Here is a 24821-nt window from a genome sequence, read left to right on the forward strand (position 1 = left end):
CTGCCGGACATGTATCTTCCCTTTTTACTTATTACATTTTCACGGATTCTGAAGTTTTTATTAATGTATATCACAAACAGAAAAACATGACTAGCATATGGACAAAGAAGAAAACGTGCGTTTTATAGGAATTATAAGCGCTTCCATTTTCGTGAACAAGCTGTATTTTTATGCGAGCCAAATAAAACCGTCAACTGCCGCTGTAGAGCGCCAAAAGCGCAAAATCACGTTAACCAGATCTCCCATGTGCCAACGGCGCTCCCTCTCATGACGTTGGGTATTCCATCTGCATTCACTTCAACGATAGCTGTCTCGTCCCGTGTGCCAACGGCTTAAGCGTGCAGCAATCAGCTTGTTAAATATGTTAAAAAAAACTACTCAAGGTCGAGTATATTAATAACATTTCGGCAATTAAAGGTTATAGAAGACTGTACTCGTAAGATAAAATACAAAGTGTGCTCATATCAAGCTCTTCATTAATTATTAATAGCGCATTAATTAGCAACTGAAATCAAAATAAAAACAGCTGTAATGAAGCAGACTGTCAAATTCAGCTGAGTTATCGAGAGAGTACGACACAACTACTAAATCTGACTTCACTGACATAATCAGTGAGTTTGCTTCGCTGAAAGTTAGGAAAAATTATAATACCAAAAAAAGTCTTGGAAAGGAATGTGTTCACAACATTTCATTATAGTTATTTTTCTTTTGCTTCCAGTTTCAAATTAATGCGATATTAATAATTAATGAAGAGCCAAAAAATCTGTTCTTTTGTATATTAAGTCTACAGCTTGGCTTCTGCCGGTTTGCAGTAGATTGCAGTAGCGGGTAGCGGCAGTCCAAATGCTAGGTCCTAAGCGTCGTACAGTAAGTTTAGCCATTTGTAGACATAACGCCATCAAAATATTAGTAGATTTGTGATTACATTATAAAGTTATCCCCCACTGCATACGTCAACTTACGAGCCCAATCCTCGGCATTTGTAGGAAGTTTTAATTTTCTGCTTTAACATGAAGAAATCTGAGGCTCATAAAATACTGTGTAAACCTATGGTGAGGCACCTATTAGTGAAAGAACATGCAGAGAATTGTTTCAACACTTCAAGAACGGTCATTTTGACGTCATGGTGGTGGAAGAGAGAAGGTTTTAGAAGCTGCTGAAACAGTCGTTAAGAAGAAGATCGTTATGGAAACCAACTGATGCGTTTGAAGGGGTGCACTGAAAGACAAACGGCAACAGCACAGCGATAGACAGGAAAGCTGATTTTGCAGCATGACAGCTCTCGACCCCATGTCGCGAAACGTATCAAAACATACTTAGGAAAGTTGAAATGTGAACACCTATCCACGCTCCCTATTCTCCAGACATTGCTCCCTCTGAGTACCTCCTCTTTCGATCGATGGTACACGGTCTGACTGACTAGCACTTACAGTTATATAAAGAAGTACACAACTATATCGTTTCATGGATCTCTTCAACGACGCCCTGTTCTTTCACCGCGGGATTCGTATGCTGCCCGAAAGATGGAGGAAAGTAGTGGCCAGCGATGGCCAATAATTTGAATCGCAAATTTTTAAAAGTTTTTCACAATAGAGCCTCGAACTTCGAGAAAAAACGGCGGAAGCATAGTTGTAGACCTAATACATCATATTAAACGAAATGTTCAGTAACTGCCATAAACAATAAGACATAGATGATGAAAGAGAAACACCGACATATGCCGCCTGAAGGCTGTAGTAACAAAACATAGCTTTTACTTACAATTGTTTTAAAAAGTTACACAATTGGTTGTTTATTTACTACAATGATAAGTTTAATTTCTTGTATGCGTTATTTTTTATCCATATAGCTCATCTGTTGTTGTTGTTGTCTTCAGTCCTGAGACTTGTTTGATGCAGCTCTCCATGCTACTCTATCCTGTGCAAGCTGCTTCATCTCCCAGTACCTACTGCAACCTACATCCTTCTGAATCTGCTTAGTGTACTCATCTCTCGGTCTCCCTCTACGATTTTTACCCTCCACGCTGCCCTCCAATGCTAAATTTGTGATCCCTTGATGCCTCAAAACATGTCCTACCAACCGATCCCTTCTTCTAGTCAAGTTGTGCCACAAACTTCTCTTCTCCCCAATCCTATTCAATACCTCCTCATTAGTTACGTGATCTATCCACCTTATCTTCAGTATTCTTCTGTAGCACCACATTTCGAAAGCTTCTATTCTCTTCTTGTCCAAACTAGTTATCGTCCATGTTTCACTTCCATACATGGCTACACTCCAAACAAATACTTTCAGAAACGACTTCCTGATACATAAATCTATATTCGATGTTAACAAATTTCTCTTCTTCAGAAACGCTTTCCTTGCCATTGCCAGTCTACATTTTATATCCTCTCTACTTCGACCATCATCAGTTATTTTACTTCCTAAATAGCAAAACTCCTTTACTACTTTAAGTGTCTCATTTCCTAATCTAATTCCCTCAGCATCACCCGATTTAATTTGACTACATTCCATTATCCTCGTTTTGCTTTTGTTAATGTTCATCTTATATCCTCCTTTCAAGACACTGTCCATTCCGTTCAACTGCTCTTCCAAGTCCTTTGCCGTCTCTGACAGAATTACAATGTCATCGGCGAACCTCAAAGGTTTTACTTCGTCTCCATGAATTTTAATACCTACTCCAAATTTTTCTTTTGTTTCCTTTACTGCTTGCTCAATATACAGATTGAATAACATCGGGGAGAGGCTACAACCCTGTCTCACTCCTTTCCCAACCACTGCTTCCCTTTCATGCCCCTCGACTCTTATTACTGCCATCTGGTTTCTGTACAAATTATAAATAGCCTTTCGCTCCCTGTATTTTACCCCTGCCACCTTTAGAATTTGAAAAAGAGTATTCCAGTCAACATTGTCAAAAGCTTTCTCTAAGTCTACAAATGCTAGAAACGTAGGTTTGCCTTTTCTTAATCTTTCTTCTAAGATAAGTCGTAAGGTCAGTATTGCCTCACGTGTTCCAACATTTCGACGGAATCCAAACTGATCCTCCCCGAGGTCTGCATCTACCAGTTTTTCCATTCGTCTGTAAAGAATTCGCGTTAGTATTTTGCAGCCGTTGCTTATTAAACTGATAGTTCGGTAATTTTCACATCTGTCAGCACCTGCTTTCTTTGGGATTGGAATTATTATATTCTTCTTGAAGTCTGAGGGTATTTTGCCTGTCTCATACATCTTGCTCACCAGCTGGTAGAGTTTTGTCATGACTGGCTCTCCCAAGGCCGTCAGTAGTTCTAATGGAATGTTGTCTACTCCGGGGGCCTTGTTTCGACTCAGGTCTTTCAGTGCTCTGTCAAACTCTTCACGCAGTATCATATCTCCCATTTCGTCTTCATCTACATCCTCTTCCATTTCCATAATATTGTCCTCAAGTACATCACCCTTGTATAAACCTTCTATATACTCCTTCCACCTTTCTGCCTTCCCTTCTTTGCTTAGAACTGGGTTGCCATCTGAGCTCTTGATATTCATACACGTGGTTCTCTTCTCTCCAAAGGTCTCTTTAATTTTCCTGTAGGCAGTATCTATCTGACCCCTAGTGAGATAAACTTCTACATCCTTACATTTGTCCTCTAGCCATCCCTGTTTAGCCATTTTGCACTTCCTGTCGATCTCATTTTTGAGACGTTTGTATTCCTTTTTGCCTGCTTCATTTACTGCATTTTTATATTTTCTCCTTTCATCAATTAAATTCAATATTTCTTCTGTTACCCAAGGATTTCTAGCAGCCCTCGTCTTTGTACCTACTTTATCCTCTGCTGCCTTCACTACTACATCCCTCAGAGCTACCCATTCTTCTTCTACTGTATTTCTTTCCCCTATTCCTGTCAATTGTTCCCTTATGCTCTCTCTGAAACTCTGTACAACCTCTGGTTCTTTCAGTTTATCCAGGTCCCATCTCCTTAATTTCCCACATTTTTGCAGTTTCTTCAGTTTTAATCTACAGGTCATAACCAATAGATTGTGGTCAGAGTCCACATCTGCCCCTGGAAATGTCTTACAACTTAAAACCTGGTTCCTAAATCTCTGTCTTACCATTATATAATCTATCTGATACCTTTTAGTATCTCCAGGGTTCTTCCGCGTATACAACCTTCTTTCATGATTCTTAAACCAAGTGTTAGCTATGATTAAGCTGTGCTCTGTGCAAAATTCTACTAGGCGGCTTCCTCTTTCATTTCTTAGCCCCAATCCATATACACCTACTATGTTTCCTTCTCTCCCTTTTCCTACACTCGAATTCCAGTCACCCATTACTATTAAATTTTCGTCTCCCTTCACTATCTGAATAATTTCTTTTATTTCATCGTACATTTCTTCAATTTCTTCATCATCTGCAGAGCTAGTTGGCATATAAACTTGTACTACTGTAGTAGGTGTGGGCTTCGTATCTATCTTGGCCACAATAATGCGTTCACTATGCTGTTTGTAGTAGCTTACCCGCATTCCTATTTTCCTATTCATTATTAAACCTACTCCTGCATTACCCCTATTTGATTTTGTGTTTATAACCCTGTAGTCACCTGACCAGAAGTCTTGTTCCTCCTGCCACCGAACTTCACTAATTCCCACTATATCTAACTTTAACCTATCCATTTCCCTTTTTAAATTTTCTAACCTACCTGCCCGATTAAGGGATCTGACATTCCACGCTCCGATCCGTAGAACGCCAGTTTTCTTTCTCCTGATAACGACATCCTCCTGAGTAGTCCCCGCCCGGAGATCCGAATGGGGGACTATTTTACCTCCGGAATATTTTACCCAAGAGGATGCCATCATCATTTAATCATACAGTAAAGCTGCATGTCCTCGGGAAAAATTACGGCTGTAGTTTCCCCTTGCTTTCAGCCGTTCGCAGTACCAGCACAGCAAGGCCGTTTTGGTTAATGTTGCAAGGCCAGATCAGTCAATCATCCAGACTGTTGCCCCTGCAACTACTGAAAAGGCTGCTGCCCCTCTTCAGGAACCACACGTTTGTCTGGCCTCTCAACAGATACCCCTCCATTGTGGTTGCACCTACGGTACGGCCATCTGTATCGCTGAGGCACGCAAGCCTCCCCACCAACGGCAAGGTCCATGGTTCATGGGGGGGATAGCTCATCTAAGCAAAATTAAATTAACCTCTTACCATCTCAGTACGGCGCTGTACACGGGAGTTAGGCGTAATGAACAATACAAAGAAGTACCAAGTTTGCGAAAATTTCACACAGTTTCTGCTGAACGAGACTAACATTCAAGTCCAGCCAGGAAACATTGACAAAAATTGGGAAATGTGGCAGCGAGTCGTGTTCTTATGGTTGGCGTTGTTGAGTCTCGATCATGGGGCCTCAGGTTCGATTCTTGGTCGGGTCGAAGATTTTCCCCACTCTGGACTGTATGTGTGTGTGTGTGGGTTTTGTCGTCATCGTCGTTTCACCATAAACAACGCGTTGACCACCGATGTGGCGTCAAAAAGACTTGTACCGGGTCGCTTAACTCCCCAGATACCATACACACGATTTTTGTGTGAATTCTTCTAAAAGGTGCCACAATAAACGACTCAGCCGCGCGGGATAAGCCGAGCGATCTAAGGCGCTGCAGTCGTGGACTGTGCGGCTGGTCCCGGCAGAGGTTCGAGTCCTCCCTCGGGCATGGGTGTGTGTGTTTGCCCTTATGATGATTTAAGTTAAGTAGTGTGTAAGATTAGAGACTGATGACCTTAGCAGTTAAGTCCCATAAGACTTCACACACATTTGAAGATTTTTTGAATAAACGACTCACCATGAGCATGGGAGACGACATAGCTTCGCAAAATGTATACTGCGCAGACTTTTTACTAACAAGTGAAACATCAGTGTTGTGTTCACAAAATATACTTGGCATACAATATAAATGTGGCAAGAAAACAACAAAATGGTTCAAATGGCTCTGAGCACTATGGGACTTAACTTCTGAGGTCATCAGTCCCCTAGAACTTAGAACTACTTAAACCTAACTAACTTAAGGACATCAAACATATCCATGCCCGAGGCAGGATTCGAACCTGCGACAGTAGCGGTCGCGCGCTTCCAGACTGTAGCGCCTAGAACCGCTCGGCCACCCCGGCCGGCAAGAAACCAACAGATTACCAACAATTTGCAATAATTTATTAATAGGGAGATAATAGTAATTAATTTTAGTATGAATATAGTGTGCGGCACTATTTCAGTACTGACCTGCATTGCTTGTAGTATGTCCAGCAAGGCTCTTCATGTCGACGAGTGTAGGAATGGTCCTGATGCTGTCTTCAATGAAAGACCGAAGATATTTTGACTCAACACTCCCCTCTCTCTCCACCCCACTCCTGTTTTTGAGAAAATCGGCCATAAATTTTATGAAGCGCAGTCGACTCATGATTGATAAGGTCGATGGATAGTTGAAAATCGTGTAGGGGGTCCACAATCACATATTTTCATAGAAGTCTAGGGAATAAACATTTGTTACTCTTCAGTTTTTTTTCATTTGCATTTTTCCCGTCTTAAAACCGTAAGCTGCTAATCAGAAGGTTTGTCTGATACTGGATTCCTATGGTGCACTAACTACACTGTACAGCCACAGCGATGTGACCAGTGCCTACGTTCGACGTTAACGTGCAGGAACCCCTCACAGACTGCAGGTGGTAGCACTAGCAGTACGGGTGTATATAGCGTGTCACTGCCGTAATGCAGAAAAGCAGCGATTTACCTGAAGTCCAAGCCGGTATGACGATTGGTTTTCGGACCCAGTGTGGAAACATTTCCAAAAGAGCTAAGTTTGTAACCTGTGCACATGCCGCTGTGTTTAAAGTATGTCATATATGCCAAAATGGCGCTATCCAAAACTGCCACCAAGGAAAGTGTGGTGCACCACGCAAGATATCCACAGGTGAATAGACGTGCAACTGTTGAGCAACTGACCGCCCAGATGAATCAAGGTGCTACATCAGTGTCTTCTCAACGACTATTCAGCTTTGTATAGGCCTCTGCAGCAGGCGCCTGGTTCATGCAACCAGGCTAATTGCTGTTCATCGGACAAAGGCCGGAATTTGCCGCCAGTACCGCAACTGGACGACCACCGAGTGGCTACAGGTGACGTATTCAGCTGAATCAGGTTTTATGTTCCAAAAGACAGATGGCCATAGTCTTGTACCCTTGGGACGTCTGAAAGGAAACAAGGACGGAGTGTTACGGTCTAGGGAACGATTTTTGGCATTCCCGGGGTGATCTTGCTCTTCTGGAAGGTACAATGGATCAACGCAAGTATGCATCTATCCTTGGGGACTCTCGTACTCCGCGCCGCGGTATTTGAATCCGCGCCAGACGGCATGGAGGTCGAAGACCCCTATAGGTCTCTGCTCCATAGCACCATAAGCCGTGGCGCCGCGCGCCTCCTGGCCCACGGTTAGTATGAGGGCGCCACAGTGGAACACATGGTTCAGCGGCCAATAGTGGCGCTCCTGCTCCTCGCTCAGCCAGCCCCTTCCTACCAACTCTAAACCCATCTTCCTCCTGCCTCCTCCTCAGGGCTCCCTCTCCTCCCCCTCCCTTCTCCTGAGCGGTTTTCCCCTCCTACTCCCCCTCCCTCTCTTGTGTTCCCTTTCAGTGTCTCTGCACTCCCGCCTGCCTTGTCTTCCCTCTTCATCTCCTGCCCCACCAGTCTCCTGCATCTTAGTGTACCCACTGCCGCCTCCACTCTTTTCATCCCGCCAGTTCCCCTGCTGCCCCTTTCTCTCCCCTCCTTTTCCATCCTCTCCCGCCTCTCCCTTGGCAGGTCCCACCTGGCAGTTTTATTCTTCATCGTATATGCTCCAAGTGGGTTTTAAGTGTGTTGTTCTGGAGTGTTTTTTTAATACTGTGATCGACTTTTAACCTGTGCGCTTGCCTTCAATGTCTTCTTTGTGTTTTAACAATCACCAACTGCGTTTTTTAACTTTCTGTCAACTTTTTTAATTGTCCCCCATGAACGTCTCAATGTCAGAGTATTTTTACCTCCATTATCTCCCTCTTACTCTGTTTTATATCCCCATTTTTATCGCCTTATCCATTGTATTCCTGTCTTAGTTGTCATGTCACTCAGCTGAAGAGTGGCGGATTGTGCCGCTGACTGCCCTGCCCTGCCTATATGGGGCAGGAGTATGAAATAACAATAAAGAAGAAGGAAAAAAAAGCTCAGCCAGCCAGTCTAATGTTGCATGCGTCTCTGGACTTATCGTCTTGCCTTAAACAGCATCTTTACTTTCTTGTTTTGTGTATGAGTGGATGTGGTTTCCTTGTGGTTCTGTTGTTTCGATCTTATTGTTGTTCATTTGGTCCTTTGTCAGTTGTGTCCATCCTCTCCCGTTTGTATTGTCATTCACAGGTTGCTCTATGGGTCTCGCCGCTCTTTCCGTCACGTCAACCCCATAAACATTCTGGTGTCACAGTTACAACAGGGACAATATGCTCTCTTCCATCCGGTTTGTTTTTCCTCACTACAATTCCATTTACAAAGAAAATACGAATAATTTCACACAGGTTGCAGTGTATGTGGGTGGTTCAGAGAGCAACAGTATAAGCTTTCTCCTGACCACCAAATTCTCTGGATTTAAACCCAATCTAGAATATGTGGGACTGGGCTGTTCGTGCAGTGGATCCTCAGCCGAGAAACATAACACCGCTGGCTGCGGTACTGAAGTTCGCAGGTCTCCACATCCCTCTCGGAACCTCACTGGCTCTCTTCCTGGACTTCATGCAGTGGTGCGCCTTGCAAGAGGCGGTTATTAAGGCTTATAACAGGTGGTCACATCATTGTGTCTAGATAGCCTAACATCATGTGATCTCATGTTTATAGGCGATGAGAGTCAATCGACTTGCATGTTGAAAGTAATACAGCCAAGCTGCACACTTGTGTGCCAACTATGTCATGTTTGTTTTTATTGACAAGTCAAAAACTTTATTTCGAGGCTTCAGTATTGCAATTTGATTCTGGAAACCCAGCGGCAATTACACAACTGCACAGATTCAGTAACGACCCGCAACATAATTTATGATCAGTTTTCAGCACCGTGGTATGTGTCAAAATTAATTCCCAAAACAGAAATATTTTGGAATGTAAACCAAGCTTTGAATCCTACCTCAGGCATCGACGTGTGTGATGTCCTTAGGTTGGTTAGGTTTAAGTAGTTCTAAGTCTAGGGGACTGATGACCTCAGATGTTAAGTCCGATATTGCTTAGAGCCATTTGAACCATTCTGTAAACGAAGCTGTTTTCTGCCGAACCTTCGGAAAGAACCATGTAATTGCCCCAAGATTGCCTTCATTAGATGTACTTGGTGCCATGAGCATATTTGCTTTGAATGTTTACATGAGCAGTACCACACATCTATTTGTTCCAAATAAACTGAGGACAAGTAATAGAGAGAATGAAAGAACCATTGTAAAGAGACCAGAATTTAATTTATACTTCTTTACCATGATAATTCGTTTGAGAAATTTATGAAACTATCTCGTTATTATTCGTTATTGACTTGCTTACCTTATTAATCCTCCCATTCTTACTAATGTCGAAATGGCAAAAATACATTTGAAAAAAAACCTGCAGAAAGCATTTGAAATCTAACATCTTTCTGGTTTTCAGCCAGATGCCTTGGTCGCTATGCCAGCAGCGCTTTCGTTCAACAGTTTTTACCTTACAGTTACATAATCGGCAGTCGAATAACTTTCTTTCCTCGATTTCTGTGAAAATATGCGCTTGTGGACCCCACAAATGATGATGTAAAATTATCTATCATCCCACGATTTTTAGTCGATTGTGCGTTGCGAACTTTAGGGTCTCTCAAGGGGACACTGGATAAACAGTGATCAAGTTGTAACTAGTTTATTGACAACGAAATGCGTTTGCTTGGATGGTAAGAACAAAAAGCACTAAATGCAGCATCTCATTAGGTACTGGTACAAAGGGTTGATAGATCTGCTATCTAAAGTATTCTGACTGTTTCTAGTGTGTAGAAATACCACTAGGGTGCTTCGTGGGAAAATACACTTGCATGGAAATAATCCAAGACCCAAGAAGCCGTCCTGATTAGATACAACACAGGTACAGAAAAGTGTATCCTTAACACATTCGAAGTCTCCAGAGGAAGCAATCATAAAAGCTGAGAACAGCAGCGTCAGTCCCAATGATGGGCTTTGAGAGCGTCCTGAGACAATGATATGAAGATGGCATCTGTTCTCTCTAGAATGAAATTATAATTAAATCAATACCATTAGCTGCTGACGGGCGTTGATATACATCAACAGGGACAGATGAAAATGTGTGCCCTGACCGGGACTCGAACCCGGGATCACCTGCTTATATGGCTGACGCTCTATCCATCTGAGCCACCGCACGCACAGAGGATAGTGCGACTGCAGGGATTTATCGCCAGCACATTCCCAACGTATAGTCCACACACTACATTCGTGATGCCCCTGCCATTATCCCCATTACTCATGGCAGACAATTCACCGAGTCCCGTAAGAGTTCAGGCAAATCGTGTGCATCCACACTGAGGAAGTTAGCCTTAAATGATATGCAGATGAAATCGGTTCTTTCGGAAGGCTAACCGGCTGATGACCTTCTTCAGTGCAGATGCATACGATCTGCCGGAACTCGTACGGGACTCGTTGGATTGTCTGCCATGAGTAATGGGCATAATGGCAGGGGCACTCCGAATGTAGTGTGTGGACTATACGTTGGGAATGTGGGTTTCATGGGGAGCGTGCTGGCCATAAATCCCTGCAGCCGTTCTACGCTCTGTGCCTGCGCTGGCTCAGATGGATAGAGCGTCTGCCATGTAAGCAGGATATCCCAGGTTCGAGTCCCGATCGGGGCACACATTTTCATCTGTCCCTGTTGATGTATATCAACACCCATCAGCAGCTAATGGTATTGATTTAAGTGTAATGTCGTTGAGACAATGAGGTAAGTAGTACCCACCCAGAGGCCAGGAGAGACTCCCAAAGCCAGAAGAACTGGCTCGTCAAGTCCACGTACCACCCTTCATAGATGCCAGTGGTAGAATACTCATGATACTGTTTTCTCGTCGAGTGTTGTGTGGACGCTAGTAGGTGACTCGGAAGTGGCGGCCGCTGCCAGCGCTGGTACTGCCGCCTGGTGTCCGGTCGTGACTGCGCCGTGGAGAGCTCACAATGCTGAGATGTGCAGGGGCAATGCAGACAACACACTTGTCCAAGATGGTCGAGGGGTTGCCGCTTCCTTTTGCGTTGATATCCAATATAGCAGTGTTTTTCTCAAAAATGAAGCAGTGTTGATTCCATATATCACAGTTTCTCATTTTAGGTGGTACACAAGCGACTTGCCGAATATGGGCCTGAAGCGAGCAATTCGTGGTTCTTTGCTGCTTTCAAAACTGTCGTATTGCAGGCAGTCTTACTGCCACGCCCACACGTTAGGTACAAGCTGCAGGCACGGGTGACGGAAATTAAATACATGTGGTTGTGTACAATACATTTATTCACAGCAATATACATAGACAGCGTTTCTGAAGAAGAGAAGTTTGTTAACATCGAGTATAGATTTAAGTGTCAGGAAGTCTTTTCTGAAAGTATTTGTGTGGAGTGTAGCCAAGTATGGAAGTGAATCATGGACGATAAATAGTTTAGACAAGAAGAGAATAGAAACTTTCGAAATGTGGTGCTACAGAAGAATGCTGAAGATTAGATGGGTAGATCACATAACTAATGAGGAGGTATTGAATAGGATTGGGGAGAAGAGGAGTTTGTGGCACAACTTGACAAGAAGAAGGGACCAGTTAGTAGGACATGTTCTGGGGCATCAAGGGATCACAAATTTAGCATTGGAGGGCACCGTGGAGGGTAAAAATCGTAGAGGGGGACCAAGAGATGAATACACTAAGCAGATTCAGAAGGATGTAGGCCGCAGTAGGTACTGGGAGATGAAGAAGCTTTCACAAGATAGAGTAGCATGGAGAGCTGCATCAAACCAGTCTCTGGACTGAAGACTACAACAAAAGCAACATACATACGCCAAAAAGTTATAATGATTACACTGGAAATGTCCACGTGGGCGGTCACGTGACAGGGGTGAATGGCTCGCCCACTAATCCCGGAGGGTATACACTCCTCAGTGCTCGAGCACACAGTGCAGACTCGTGCCACGGAAGATAACGGACGATTGTGCGGCTGAGCGTACGAATGTTCTGTCGTCTCACGGATGCTGTGTAATTCGCAGGCGCGAGAAACGTAGTGAACGAGTGGCGGCAGCTCGCTTTGTGTACTCGACGGTGGCCACCGCGCATTGTGCTCGACGCACGTGGACCGCGGCTGGCGGGATCGCAGAACGATGCAGACGTCTGTCGTGTAACAGCGGCTAGCTCGCACTGGTGTGTCTTTGTGTCCTGCGAGCCCGTCGACACCGCATCGTTGCCGTGCTTTGGCCTAACGGTACTTTTGCGTGGGGTCGCGCGCGGAGTAATGTCGGCCCATTTACTGCGTCGTCTGCAGTAGCTGTGCTGCTGTCCGAGGCTGCCACAAGCCAAATTGGTTGTCCATATCTGAGGCCTTCATCTTTTAAGTGAGTGGAGCTATGTGTCTGCTTATATACGCGTTTGCCGGATTGATGACCATTTGGGAACTGTCTGAGTGGCATGTCGCATAGGCATAACATAGCCCGTGTTGTGTTGGCTCTCTATAGTGTCCAACAACAACTATATTGCGCCTCTATGGAGGCTGGCCTTTGTGCATGGTTGTGTCTCGTGCCTTTGGTAGACACAGCAGTCACAATTAAAGGGGTCAGTGTTTTTTTCAGAAAATATGTGGATTCATATACGTTACACTATGAATAAACGTTTTTAACACCATAGCTCTAATCCTGTACTGATTTATTTTGCATTTTGTTTTGTTTAGTGTTGTATCGTTGAGTTTCTGTAAATGTTGTTGGATTGAATCTATACCATGAGAGTGATTACTCTTTTCTGTGTAAGAAACTTTGATGTCATGGTTTGATTCTTTGCAATGTAGTGTACCTATCATTTGAATTCTTTGCCTCATTTGGAGGGAACAAAACTTAATGTATATAATTGTAATTTTGTTTAAAGAATTTTTTGTAGAAATGTCGATATATGCAAATTTTCTGTTTTATTTAAAATGTTTGTTTGCTGTTATGTAAATTGCTGACCTTCACATAGGGTTCTTAGTTATTTTGTATGTAAAAGGTGGTGTGGTTCCCCTCGGGAACGGAACTTAGTAGCGCGCGCAAATTGGGTTTGGAATAGGTAGAATGGGTGGATTAAGAGTCAGTCGGGGACGAGCTACCAAACTATCAACTGCTCATGTAAATGTTGTGTATTGTGTTGGTTTCGAGAGAGGCTTTTCCTGAGGACGCTTTCCAATGCCTCGGATGGATGGATAAAGAGCTGGAACTATTCAGGGATTGGTATCTATCATCGCCACCAAGAAATGACAGAGTCCAGCAATTCTACCTGCAAATCCACCTACCAACATGCAATCGCCATCACATACGCAATCACTGTAATGGAACACTATAGTAATGTACAGTGAAGGATCAGCTCATAGGATGTTATAGTGTACCCAAATATAAGGTAAAATTTGAGTTAACTCTTGTACCTACTGCGATTTATCCTTAGTCACATATCCACTCAGGGTCCCACCCACGCTAAAGTGTTTACCGAGTGTCCTTTATTTAAGGCATATTGAAATTAATATAGCATTAGAATGTGCTAAAATTAATATTGTTTGTTGAAAGGATCTTACAAATCTCTCAAATTTGTGTTTAAATGCAGGAAAACTTCAGAAATGTAGAGTTATATGTTCATGCTTGCTACGTACTTGTTTCTCTAGTGTATTGAAAGTGTGTTCAGTTGGCTCTGCTAAAGTGGTCAAAATTAAGGGCCCCCTCCACTGAAAGAAGTTCAAATGCACAAAGTTACTTAATTATAGCAAGTTCCAATTACTCTTGCTATTCAAGAGAAATTCTGTACAATTATTATTAAACCTATGTCCAATTTACGGTTCCACAGTGAATATTATAGTAACGTTATTGAGACCATTCTGTTTGACAAATTCCTCAAGGTAATAGTGTGTTTTGTTGTCTGTTATATTTATGCAAATAGTTTGTTCTGCTCTAGTCGTAAACTCCAAACTTTACGTTAACATATGCAGGAGTCAGAGTTCATTGCACTCGAGTGTGGCAAAATACAGGTTGTGTTAGTCCGTTAAAGTTACTCATACCTACTTTCTTAAAAAAGAATCTCAATCATTCTCATGCCTAATTAGGATGGCGACCGTTTTCTTTATTCTTTGAACAGTGTAGATAAGTAAATTATTGTTAGTTACTGTTTGAATATTTACGTAATTTTGACTTTCACTTCCGATAAGCCACCTCCGTTAGGTACAACACGGTCAACATAACAAAATTCCTCTCAGAGGGTAACACTGCTCTGCTGCTTTATACCATAATTGCTTGAATAAAAATAGTTTCATTATACGAACTGCATCCAGCTTAGAGGTTATGGTATAGTCGTAGCAGACGGAAGTTTTATACTTGGATTTTTCGTGACAGGACTACGTGCTCTGTTCGGCCATTGTACGTAATAAACCAAATTTGGTATTTGATTGCGCAAGCTACGTAAAACCGGTTGCAGTGTTACACATTGTTAAACAGAAGTGTTTGTTAGTGTTCAGCTGATGTGCTACGAAGTGCACTGGCCGATAGAATACACGTGTGTCGTGTTATGGCGTCCCAGTGCAAGAATACTAGAGTGCACTCTGTTACCACCTCCCCTCACCCAGTTTATAAGGAGTAAACACGACAGTGCTGGCACCTTACCTGAGTATTCAGTACGTTTTGTCGGATAACACGTAATGTGCACTAATTTGCTATTTGCTGTTAATGATGTTTTACGCTTGAAACTATCATGGCGTGAGTAATGACATAATTTCAGGTTTCGAAAAAATTTAAATGTCGTCCTTATTAACTTTGATTTAGTTTTACAGAAATTATGAGTAGATAATAGGTATACGAATTTATGATGCTACTGTTACAAAATAATTTGGAACAGTGTAACTTGGACAGCTATAAAGTAGTGATATCTTTACCATTTAAACATGAAGCGTGCCGTATTCGTGTTTGATAAGGTTTATTTTTACCATCTGAACAGGAACAGCTGAGTGAGACGGAATGTCCCAAAGTCGCCGACGAGTGCCGCAACGGTTCCGGCATCTTCATGCCCTATCCTGACGTCTGCAACTGCTGCGAATACTGTTTCACCTACCTGAGTAAGTACCTTATCTCTCGGTTACGGACCTTAGACTTCAGCCACTGTCCTAGTCTGCGAGGTGTTGCACAGTAGGTTGTTTCTTTAAATCAGTAGCGTTTTTCTAATAAGGCCGCTGCAATGCTGTTGTTGGTGACCTGCGCATGCGCTCTGTATTTCAGCTGCTATTGGCTACGCATTTGTTGTGCGTATACCCCTATGTAATGCGGAATTTACCATTAGATGTCGCGAGACGCCGACCCTTCAATATAAAAGGAGGCAGCGAGTATTGCCTTGTCATTATAGAGGCAGTAACAGCAGAATAGGTCCGTCAAGAGAGCTCAGTGACTTGGAACGTATACTACAGTGCCTGTCATTGGCTGTTACTTGAGTAACAAATCCATCAGGGACATCTCAGTCCTTCCAAGCCGTCTGTTTGCGATGTGTTTGTGAAGTGGAAACGCGAAGGAACAATGACAGCGAAACCAAGGCCAGGGAGACCGTTCGTTTAGGAAGCCAGTTAGTCAGGCCGCAGCTCTCAGCTGATATACATATACAGAGCGTCAAGTTAAGTCTTTATCTTCTACAGTGTTTTCCTCGTAGGATATTCATTAAATTGCGTGCTTGTTTGTCTATCTAAGAGGCTCACTGTTTTGCAAGCGTAAATTTATTCAGTCTATAGCGCAGTGGTTGCTCACTCAACAGCCAGCTACATAACTCATTAACGCATCAGCGCCCATTGGTGACACATTAGGAGGATAGCAAGATGCATATCTCGGATTGTGTTTGCTCTTGTAGTTTACTTCTTCAGTTAGTCTTCCTAGAATGGTTAGGATGTGCGCATGCTGTGTGTGGATGTAGGAGGAGCTGGCTGCAGTTCAATAATGGCTGTATGCGCTTTGGCTACCGTCAGTCACGCTCAGGATGAAGCAATCGTGGAGATTCTGGTGCATCACATGGGTCACCTCAGCTGTCGCTTGTTTTGCTCATGGGCTCTGCTTCTGAGGCACCTCCTTGTACACCTGATGCCGTGGATCTGCCCTCACAGCAGGGTGAGTGGGGGTGGTAAAGCGTTCGTGTCGCTCGAAACAGAGGGCTGATGTGGAGCCTGGCCTCGCTTATTCACTCCCTGAGAGTGGACAGGTGGCCGTTCCTTCAGCAGGGTCTGAGCATGCACACAGGAGAGAGGTTTACTAGTTATCGGGAGCTCCAACGTTAGTCGCGTTATGGAGCTCATTAGGCAGATAGCGTTCAGTGATGGAAAGAAAGCCAAAGTTCACTCGACATGTCTGCTAGGGGGGGGGGGGGGGGAGGCTCATCAGAGAGGCTATCGAGCATGCAGGGTGCATCCGTCTGCAAGTTATGGCTCACGTCGGCACCAACGACACCTATCGCATGTGTTCCAAGGCCACCCTCGGTTCATATACTTGGCTGGCGGAGGTGGTGAAGACTGTTGGCCTCACACAGGGTGCAAACAGAACTAGCAGTTCGCAGCATTGTTCCCAGAGTTGATCAAAGTCCTTTGGCTTGGAGCTGAGTGGAGGGTCTCAACCAAAGGCTTCGCCTACTCTGTGATGGACTTAGCTGCAGGCTTATGGACCTGTGTTATCGTGTTGGGAGTTGTAGAACTCGCCTTGATAGTTCATGGGTGCACCACGCAAAGGAAGCAGCTACTCAGGTAGCGGAGTACTTGTGGAGTGCATATGAGGGTATTTTAGGGTAGACGGTAGTTTGAGGTGCTCTAGTAAACACTCACCAGTTGATACCCAGTAAGGTGAATCATATGGCGTTCAGAGTAACGAGACTTCGACTGTAAAAATCTTATTAGTAAACCGTCGAGGTATTCGTAATAAAGTTCCCGAATTTACTGCCCTCCAGGAAAGTTCTCGTGCTCAAATTATTCTCGGGACTTATAGCTGAATGAAACCCAAAGTGGAAAGCTCTGAGATTAGTGAGTCATGGAAAGTATATCGGGAAGACATATTAGAGGCCATAGGAAGGGGAGTGCTCACTGCAGTTGACAAAAACACTGTCTTTGTTGAGGTCGAAGTCGAGCGCGACAGTGAAGTAATCTGGTCGCTTATAAGAGGTTCAGGTGAAACTAAGTTAATTGTTGGATGTTTTTACCGGCTTCCCGATTCAGATGATATAGTTCTAGAGTCAACCAAAGAGAGTCAGTAGCGCGGAATTACCCAGATAATGCAACACCAGTTGTAGGCGACTTCAACCTATCTAGTATAGACTGGGATGTCTATAGATTCATTGCAGGGTACAGACAGACAGTCGTACGAAATACTTTTGAATACGTTTTCTGAAAACTGTCTCGAGATGCTAGCTCAGCAGCCCACAAACAACGGAAATACACTGGAGCCAAAGTAACTGGTACACCTGCCTAATATCGTGTAAGGCCCCCGCGAACATGGAGAAGTGCCGAAACACGATGTGGCATTGACTCGACTAATGTCTGAAGTAGTGCTGGACGGAATTGACACCGTGAATCCTGCAGGGCTGTCCATAAATACGTAAGAGTAGGTAGGAGTGGACACCTCTCCTGAACAGCACGTTGCAAGGCATCCCAGATATGCTGAATAATGTTCGTGTTTGGTAGTTTGGTGCCCAGCGGAAGAGTTTCAACTCAGAAATGTGTCCTTGGAACCATTCTGTAGCAATTCTGGACGTGTGGGGTGTCGCACTTTCCTGCTAGAATTACCCAAGTCTGAAAGCACAATGGACATGAATGGATGCAGGTAATCAGACAGGATGCCTACATACACTTCAACTCTCAGAGTCGTATCTATACATGTCAGGGGCCTCATATCACTCCAACTGCACACGCCCCACACCATTCCAGACCCTCCATCAGCTTGAACAGTCCTGCTGACATGCAGGGTCTATGGATTCATGAGGTTCTCTCCATTCCCATACATGTCCATGCTCTAGATTCAATTTGAAACGAGGCTTGTCCGACCAGACAACATGTTTCCAATAATCAACAGTCCAATGCCGGTGTTGATGAGCCCAGGTGAGGCGTAAAGCTTTTGTGTTGCGCAGTCATCAAGGATACACGAGTAGACCTCCGACTCCAAAAGCCCATATCGGTGATGTTTCATTGAATGGTTCGTACGCTGACACTTGCTGATGGCCCAGCATTGAAATCCGCAGCAATTTGGGGAAGGGTTGCACTCCCATCACGTGGATGATTCTCTTCAGTCGTCGTTGGTCCCCTTCTTGCAGGATCTTTTTCTGGCCGCAGCGATGTCGAAGATTTGATGTTTTGCCAGACTCCTGATATTCACGGTACACTCGTGAAATGGTCGTACGGGAAAATCCCCACTTCTCCGCCACCTCGGAGATGCTGTGTCCCATCGCTCGTGCGCCGAATATAAGACTAGTTCATATTCACTTAAATCTTGATAACTTACCGCTGCAACAGCAGTAACTTATCTAACAACTGCGCCAGACACTTGTTGTCTTATATAGGCACTGCCGACCGCAGCGCCGTATTCTGCCTGCTTACATATCTCTGTACATGAATACGCTTGTCTATACCAGTTCCAGTTACTTTGGCGCTCCACTGTATATTAGAGCTTATAGCTACAAATAGGTCGTACCTTATTGACAATGTCAGCATAGAAACAGGGATTAGCATAGTAACTATACTTACAAAATTTAATAAATCAATCAAGAAGACTAGGAGAGTGTTTCTGCTAGAGAAGATAAGTAATTGTTGGTATCTCACTTACACAGTGAATTGACATCACTTAGTTCCAGTAAGATGTACGTAGAGTAATTGTGGACAAAGTTTAAGTACATTAAGAGTTGTGGTATGTATGGAGTGGAGAAAGAGTGGAGAAGAGTCACCATGGTTTAATAACGAAATTCGGAAGATCCTGTGGAACCAGATGCTGTTGCACCCTCGGTTCGAAAGTGAACGCTCAAGTGACGACAAGCAAGACTCGTGCGTCTGTGAAAAGATCTATGCTCGAAGCAAACGACTGTAGTAGGGTAGAGGGGTTACAGGTGCAATTTTGATATCATATTGATTCAAAATTCGAAATTTCCGCCAATAGAGTTTGTTGGGGGAAAGGGAGGGGTGAGGGAGGGGCAGGTGAGGGGCTGGAGCACACATGCAGGATAAGAAAAACACGTGATGTCACCTGGAGGTGGCGGTTGGCGTCATTAGGGGCGGGTGAGGGCGGTGGTGGGCGGTGGTGGGCGGGGGTGATTAGTTGATCAATTTAATTAATTTGCATATCAATTTGATGTCATAATTGCACCCGCAACCCCATTACCTTACTACTTACGACAACTACCCCCGTCACACTTTAACAAAAGATGTGGCAGAGAACCGAAGAAAATTCCAAGGGATTGAAGTGGGAGTACCTGGGAGGCCATGGTATTGGCAAACCATGACCGATACACCTTATTGTCGAAGATTCATGGTACGTATGAAATTGAAATTGTGCTGGTGCGCCATTACGCATGTATCACATCCGCAACCTTTCATCGTAAGCTGGAAATGAAGATTTAGACATCAACACTGAAATGACTGCACTTGTGCATACATTATATAGGGGAAACCATTGGTTTCCGGACTTATATTTATTAGGATAATTTGCATGTTTCATTGTCTTCTACTCTCCCGTTTTGTTTGTACCAGTAATAGCGTAGCACCCTGTATACTGTAAACAGCAGTGTCCCTATAACTCTCCCTAGGTGTACTCTAGAAATTATCTTTACATCTTTACGTTTGCTATACTCTACTGGGCAAAGCAGGTGTCACGAGCCTGCAAATACGATCAGGCAGTATCACAACAGCCTGATTGTGCTAACTGTGGGGCACGAATTCTGCATCAGGGTTCACTGCCTCACCCAGGTGAAGGCTTCCAAGAGCAATTGGGTTAGAACGCCTTGGAACATCTTATTAAGATATGTTGGCCGTTCGGAATATCTCCTTCATATGGACTTCTGGTTACAATTGTTTGTCTTGTGGGACTATAAGACAGCATTCAATTTATTCGCTGAAAGAGCTTTGCTTACGAGGAATGAGATACATAATAGATGTCCAGCTCCAGCCTGTTGGTGAGAAAATAAAGACAGCAGTCAATCTATGGCACAAGCAGTGTAATGTTTATACGACAGGTGAGAGAACATTTTCTTACTTTATGGACATACGACAATGATTGAAGATTAAAACTTTCGAACTGTCGTGTAGACTAATGTGGTTTCTTATTGGAGACAGTCCCTGTCTGGGTTATCTCTACCTGATCTGTAAGAAGCTTTCGACACAGTATGACTTGCTGTACCTCAATGTAGACACCAGACCATCTCGATTTTGAATGTGCCGAACAAGAGCAAATTACCCCTAGGTACACAGTACAGATGTCAAAGTTGACGCGTTGCCTGTTCCAAGCAGTCATTTAAATGAATGAGAGTGTGTCCGGACATGACCGTCTACCTGGTGTAACAATAAACGTGATCCATCTGTCCAGGCGACACGTTCCCTTCGATGCATGAACTAATTTCGAAGACCCCGCGCCCATTGCTATCTGAATTGTCGATTTCGCTGGGTTGGGGTTGTTTCTGGGAGAGGAGACCAGACAGCGAGGTCTTCGGTCTCATCGGATTAGGGAAGGAAGAGGACGGAAGTCGACCGTGCCCTTTCAAAGGAACCATCTCGGCATTTGCCTGGAGCGATTTAGGGAAATCACGGAAAACCTAAATCAGGATGGCCGGACGCGGGATTGAACCGTCGTCCTCCCGAATGCGAGTCCAGTCTGCTAGCCACTGCGCCGCCTCGCTCGGTATTTCGCTGGGTCAACATGAGAACAGGTAGGGGTCTTCTGTTTCGGAAGCCCATGCTCAACAATGGGCGATGAACAGTGTGATCCGAAACTCTTGTGCCTGTACCAACACTGTACTGTCGCGAGATCTGCCTCAGATGACCACCTCAGCATGCAAGCCTCCGACCTCCACGTTCCATGATGAAATGTGAACGTCGAACATCTTGTTATCTATTAGTGGATTCGCCTTCTTTCAACCACTTTCGATGAGTGTTCATGACAGTATCACGTAAACAGCCAACTATCTTCACCGTTTCCGAGACGTTCGTAACCAGGAGCTGGAACGTTCCAATGTGCCCTTTGTCAAAGTAGCTTATGTCAGTGAATATCCTCCCTTAATGCCCGTATGGATTCTAGAATGATTCCCTATCCATCTCTGCTCCGCTTGCATACTCGATTTTACTGCATCACGTTCCCGTAACGCCACCACGGGGCATTCAGTCTCGTCGTGGATACTCGTCAAAGGTATTGGCTCATCAGTATGGACTTCGCAACCCACTGTACAATGCAAACCGTAGGGAATATCGTATCAGTATTATTAACTTCCTTTGTTTATATCCCTCTGTATGCGCGCTAATCTTTCTTATCTTATTCTCATGATCCCTACGTCGGTGTTAGCATAATGATCGCACAGTCCTCGTCGACTGCCTCCTCTCAAGCTTTAGAAAATGAATTATGAGAGAATTATGACGTCTTTTTCAGCGATTTATATTTAAATTTCTCGAAAATATCTGTTACACTTTCGTGTGCTCCTTCTGCTCTACATCGTGACTCCTCGTCTTGTTCTACAAAAATCATTATTGCCTTTCTATATACTGCGTGGACGTCACCTCCCGGGGAGCAAAAAATTTCAATATTTTGAGCCTTAGTTTACAGATAACGACGTGGTTGAAGACACGTTTCCAAGTTCAACTAATTGCACACGCTCTGGTGTAGAAAGAATTAATGGTTTACATGATTTACTCATGTGCCAGTAAAGCATTTTAAGTTTTAATTACTTCTGTTGGTATGACTAAAAGTGACGAAAGAGGGGAGGGGAGATAGATAAGTATTGCTTTAAGTTTGTAGGAATGTAGCCAGGAGACAGACGATTAACAATCGAACGCCACGTGGCAACTTCCAAGGAAAAAAGGATTTCCTAAGCTGTTGTCCGAGAGCACGGACCCATGAGATTTTCTATCACTTGAAGAACTATACATGCAAGAATATTTTTAAATTCTTGGTGTGTTTGTCGAAAGGTTTAGACATCGAATACTTGACCAATATGGCATGAAGCAAATGTTTTGCTTGCGAAAAGTGTCTGTTTTGGTAGCTCCACACCCAGAAATAGATGTTCAGTCTTTGACAAGAGAATTTGAACTTCTAATGTCACTCTAACTGCAATTGGGGCTAAAATAGTTCTCATTACGAGAGATTCATGGCAGTATGAGAGTAATGTAGTTTTTGCAGTGGAATACTTAGCACTGAACCGTCTAATCTCCTCCACCAATAAAGTCCATTGGGGGACATATGTTGCAGATTTGCCTGGATTTCGGACGCGATGAAAACTTGGGTGTTAAAATAATATTTTCCACCACACTGATGATTCCTTTTAACAGCAGACATATTTCCGGTAAGCATTTACAAAGAAGTTCACACATAAAGTGTCTTCTAGCATCGTCACTGACAAAACAGCAACTGTTGCCGATTTTGCATCATTACACTGGCCAAACTGCGACGGACTACAAGTGGTTTGCACTTCTCAATATACACCCTATCTTAAAAAGTATGCGCATTGGCCTATTGTCTAAAACAATTACATTTACTGATTTATAATGAAAACTGTTTGTACAGTCTTAAAAACAATAAATGATGATTCATTCTGAATACATTTCTAAATATTGTCCTTTTGACTTTTGTATGGAAATTTGGTTATGAAGTTACAATAACAATACCTATCGTAAAATCATTAATTACACCTTGATTTCCCATTGGATTTTATCCTTGACATTAACTGAGTTGCAATACAAAACGCCAAAACGGTCTGTTTTTCGGTAATTTGAAATTCATGAATTTTGATAATCAATTAATGATTTAATTATAACATAGATATTTCTGCTACCAACTACATTGGAATGTAAAAATACAACACGAGAATGAAATTTTAAATTTTGCTGAAATTTATGACAGTATGTTAACTCACAACTTAGGGTTTCCTAATTATAACTTTCTGTTAATTACAGTTAAATGATCGGAAATAATTTTAATGATGTTGATTCACTACATAAGTGAATTATACAGTTTAATTTTGTGATGGAAATAAAGAAAAACCATACTTTTTTCTGTTTGTCCATTACATATTGTGGATCGGGTAATATACAATCTACAATATCTTTATTGGCCATTGAAGCATTCATTAACTACCCTAGAACTGGTCGTATTACAAAAACATCCATCTACAATACAATCTGAAAGATTGCACAATTGAAGAACTATGTGTGTTCAACAATGACATAGCACAGACTCTGTCATGTAGCAGTCTGCACTGTGCACAAATTGCTATTGGAACAAATTGATTTGAAAAATAATACATTTATATTCATTTTAGACTACAATGGAAATTTGTTTGGATCACTGTGGGATGAACTTTTTAAGATTATTTAGGTTATGCTCTTGGTATCCTATTTAATTATCGTTTCTGCCTTTTTAATTACATTTTTATTCTTACTTTTCATAGCTTTCTACTTGTGTTTTCAAATGTGCTTTTGATGTTTGAAAAAGAAGCTAAATGACGTCGTGTATTAATGCTCTATTTATTTACATTTCCAATAAAAATCAAGCACAATTCAGTTTGAAAAACCATTCAATACGAAATAGTTTCTACAGTAGTTTAGGACATGATAATCTTACACAGATTGTCTACAAATTTACATGGGAGAATTATATAACTCTTTTACACCCGGTAATCGCAAAATACGTTTCAGCTCAGGCATAATTTGGCACGCTTTACAAATTTTATGTGCCATTGGAAGATATGCTCTGAGGCAGCCAGAACTGTCGTAGCAGCCCCTAGCTGTTAGAGGGCCTGCACAGCAAACACGCAAGACGGGTTGCTGATCCCAATTCAGGAGCGCGCAGAGAAACATCGCCAGCAAACAGAAACAATAACAGACTTTCCACATAAGCACAGAATTACTTCGCCAGACAACATCTGACAGTGTTCTACCAATCGGAACTCTATGAATCGTGTAGCACTCTGCCGACTTGGTTTTATAAGCACGCCTAGACCGCCAAATCGGCAATGTTTACGAACCGCTAGGAACAGCTCCGGCCAGTACTTACATTGGCCCTAGCATTGTATTCACTCACCGTATCATTATAGCAGCACATTGTATTTTGAATTTTGTAGAGTAGATTTTTCTCAGTATTTTCTTCCATTGTCTTGTTTACTTATCTGGTTTGCCACCACAAGAGTCGTGGGTTTTCTTGTTGTTCTTGCGTTTAAAACTTAGTGTATGCCAAGAAGGCGTTTTATCTTTAATTATAATAAAGTGTGTTCAAATTGACTGTAACTTTTTCTTCCTGCCTTACGCAGGACACTACAGTTATTGGCAGCGAGGATAGAACTTTCATTTTCTACCGAAATGGCCTCCTCGGAGGAATTTCTTCAGCCC

At 43.1% G+C, this 24821-nt stretch overlaps 1 protein-coding gene across 2 annotated transcripts in view; it reads left to right on the plus strand.

Moving 5' to 3' along the window:
* Positions 1-24821, plus strand: part of LOC126281480 (uncharacterized) — a 182637-nt gene that overhangs the window by 33626 nt on the left and 124190 nt on the right. For both annotated transcript variants that reach the window (XM_049980477.1, XM_049980476.1), the window contains one exon: positions 15230-15347. In XM_049980477.1, coding sequence (XP_049836434.1) covers positions 15230-15347 — 118 coding nt within the window. The remainder of the gene's footprint in view (positions 1-15229; positions 15348-24821) is intronic.

The sequence above is a fragment of the Schistocerca gregaria genome, chromosome 7 (genome assembly GCF_023897955.1).
Source record: "Schistocerca gregaria isolate iqSchGreg1 chromosome 7, iqSchGreg1.2, whole genome shotgun sequence".
NCBI classification, from domain to species: Eukaryota; Metazoa; Arthropoda; class Insecta; order Orthoptera; family Acrididae; genus Schistocerca; species Schistocerca gregaria.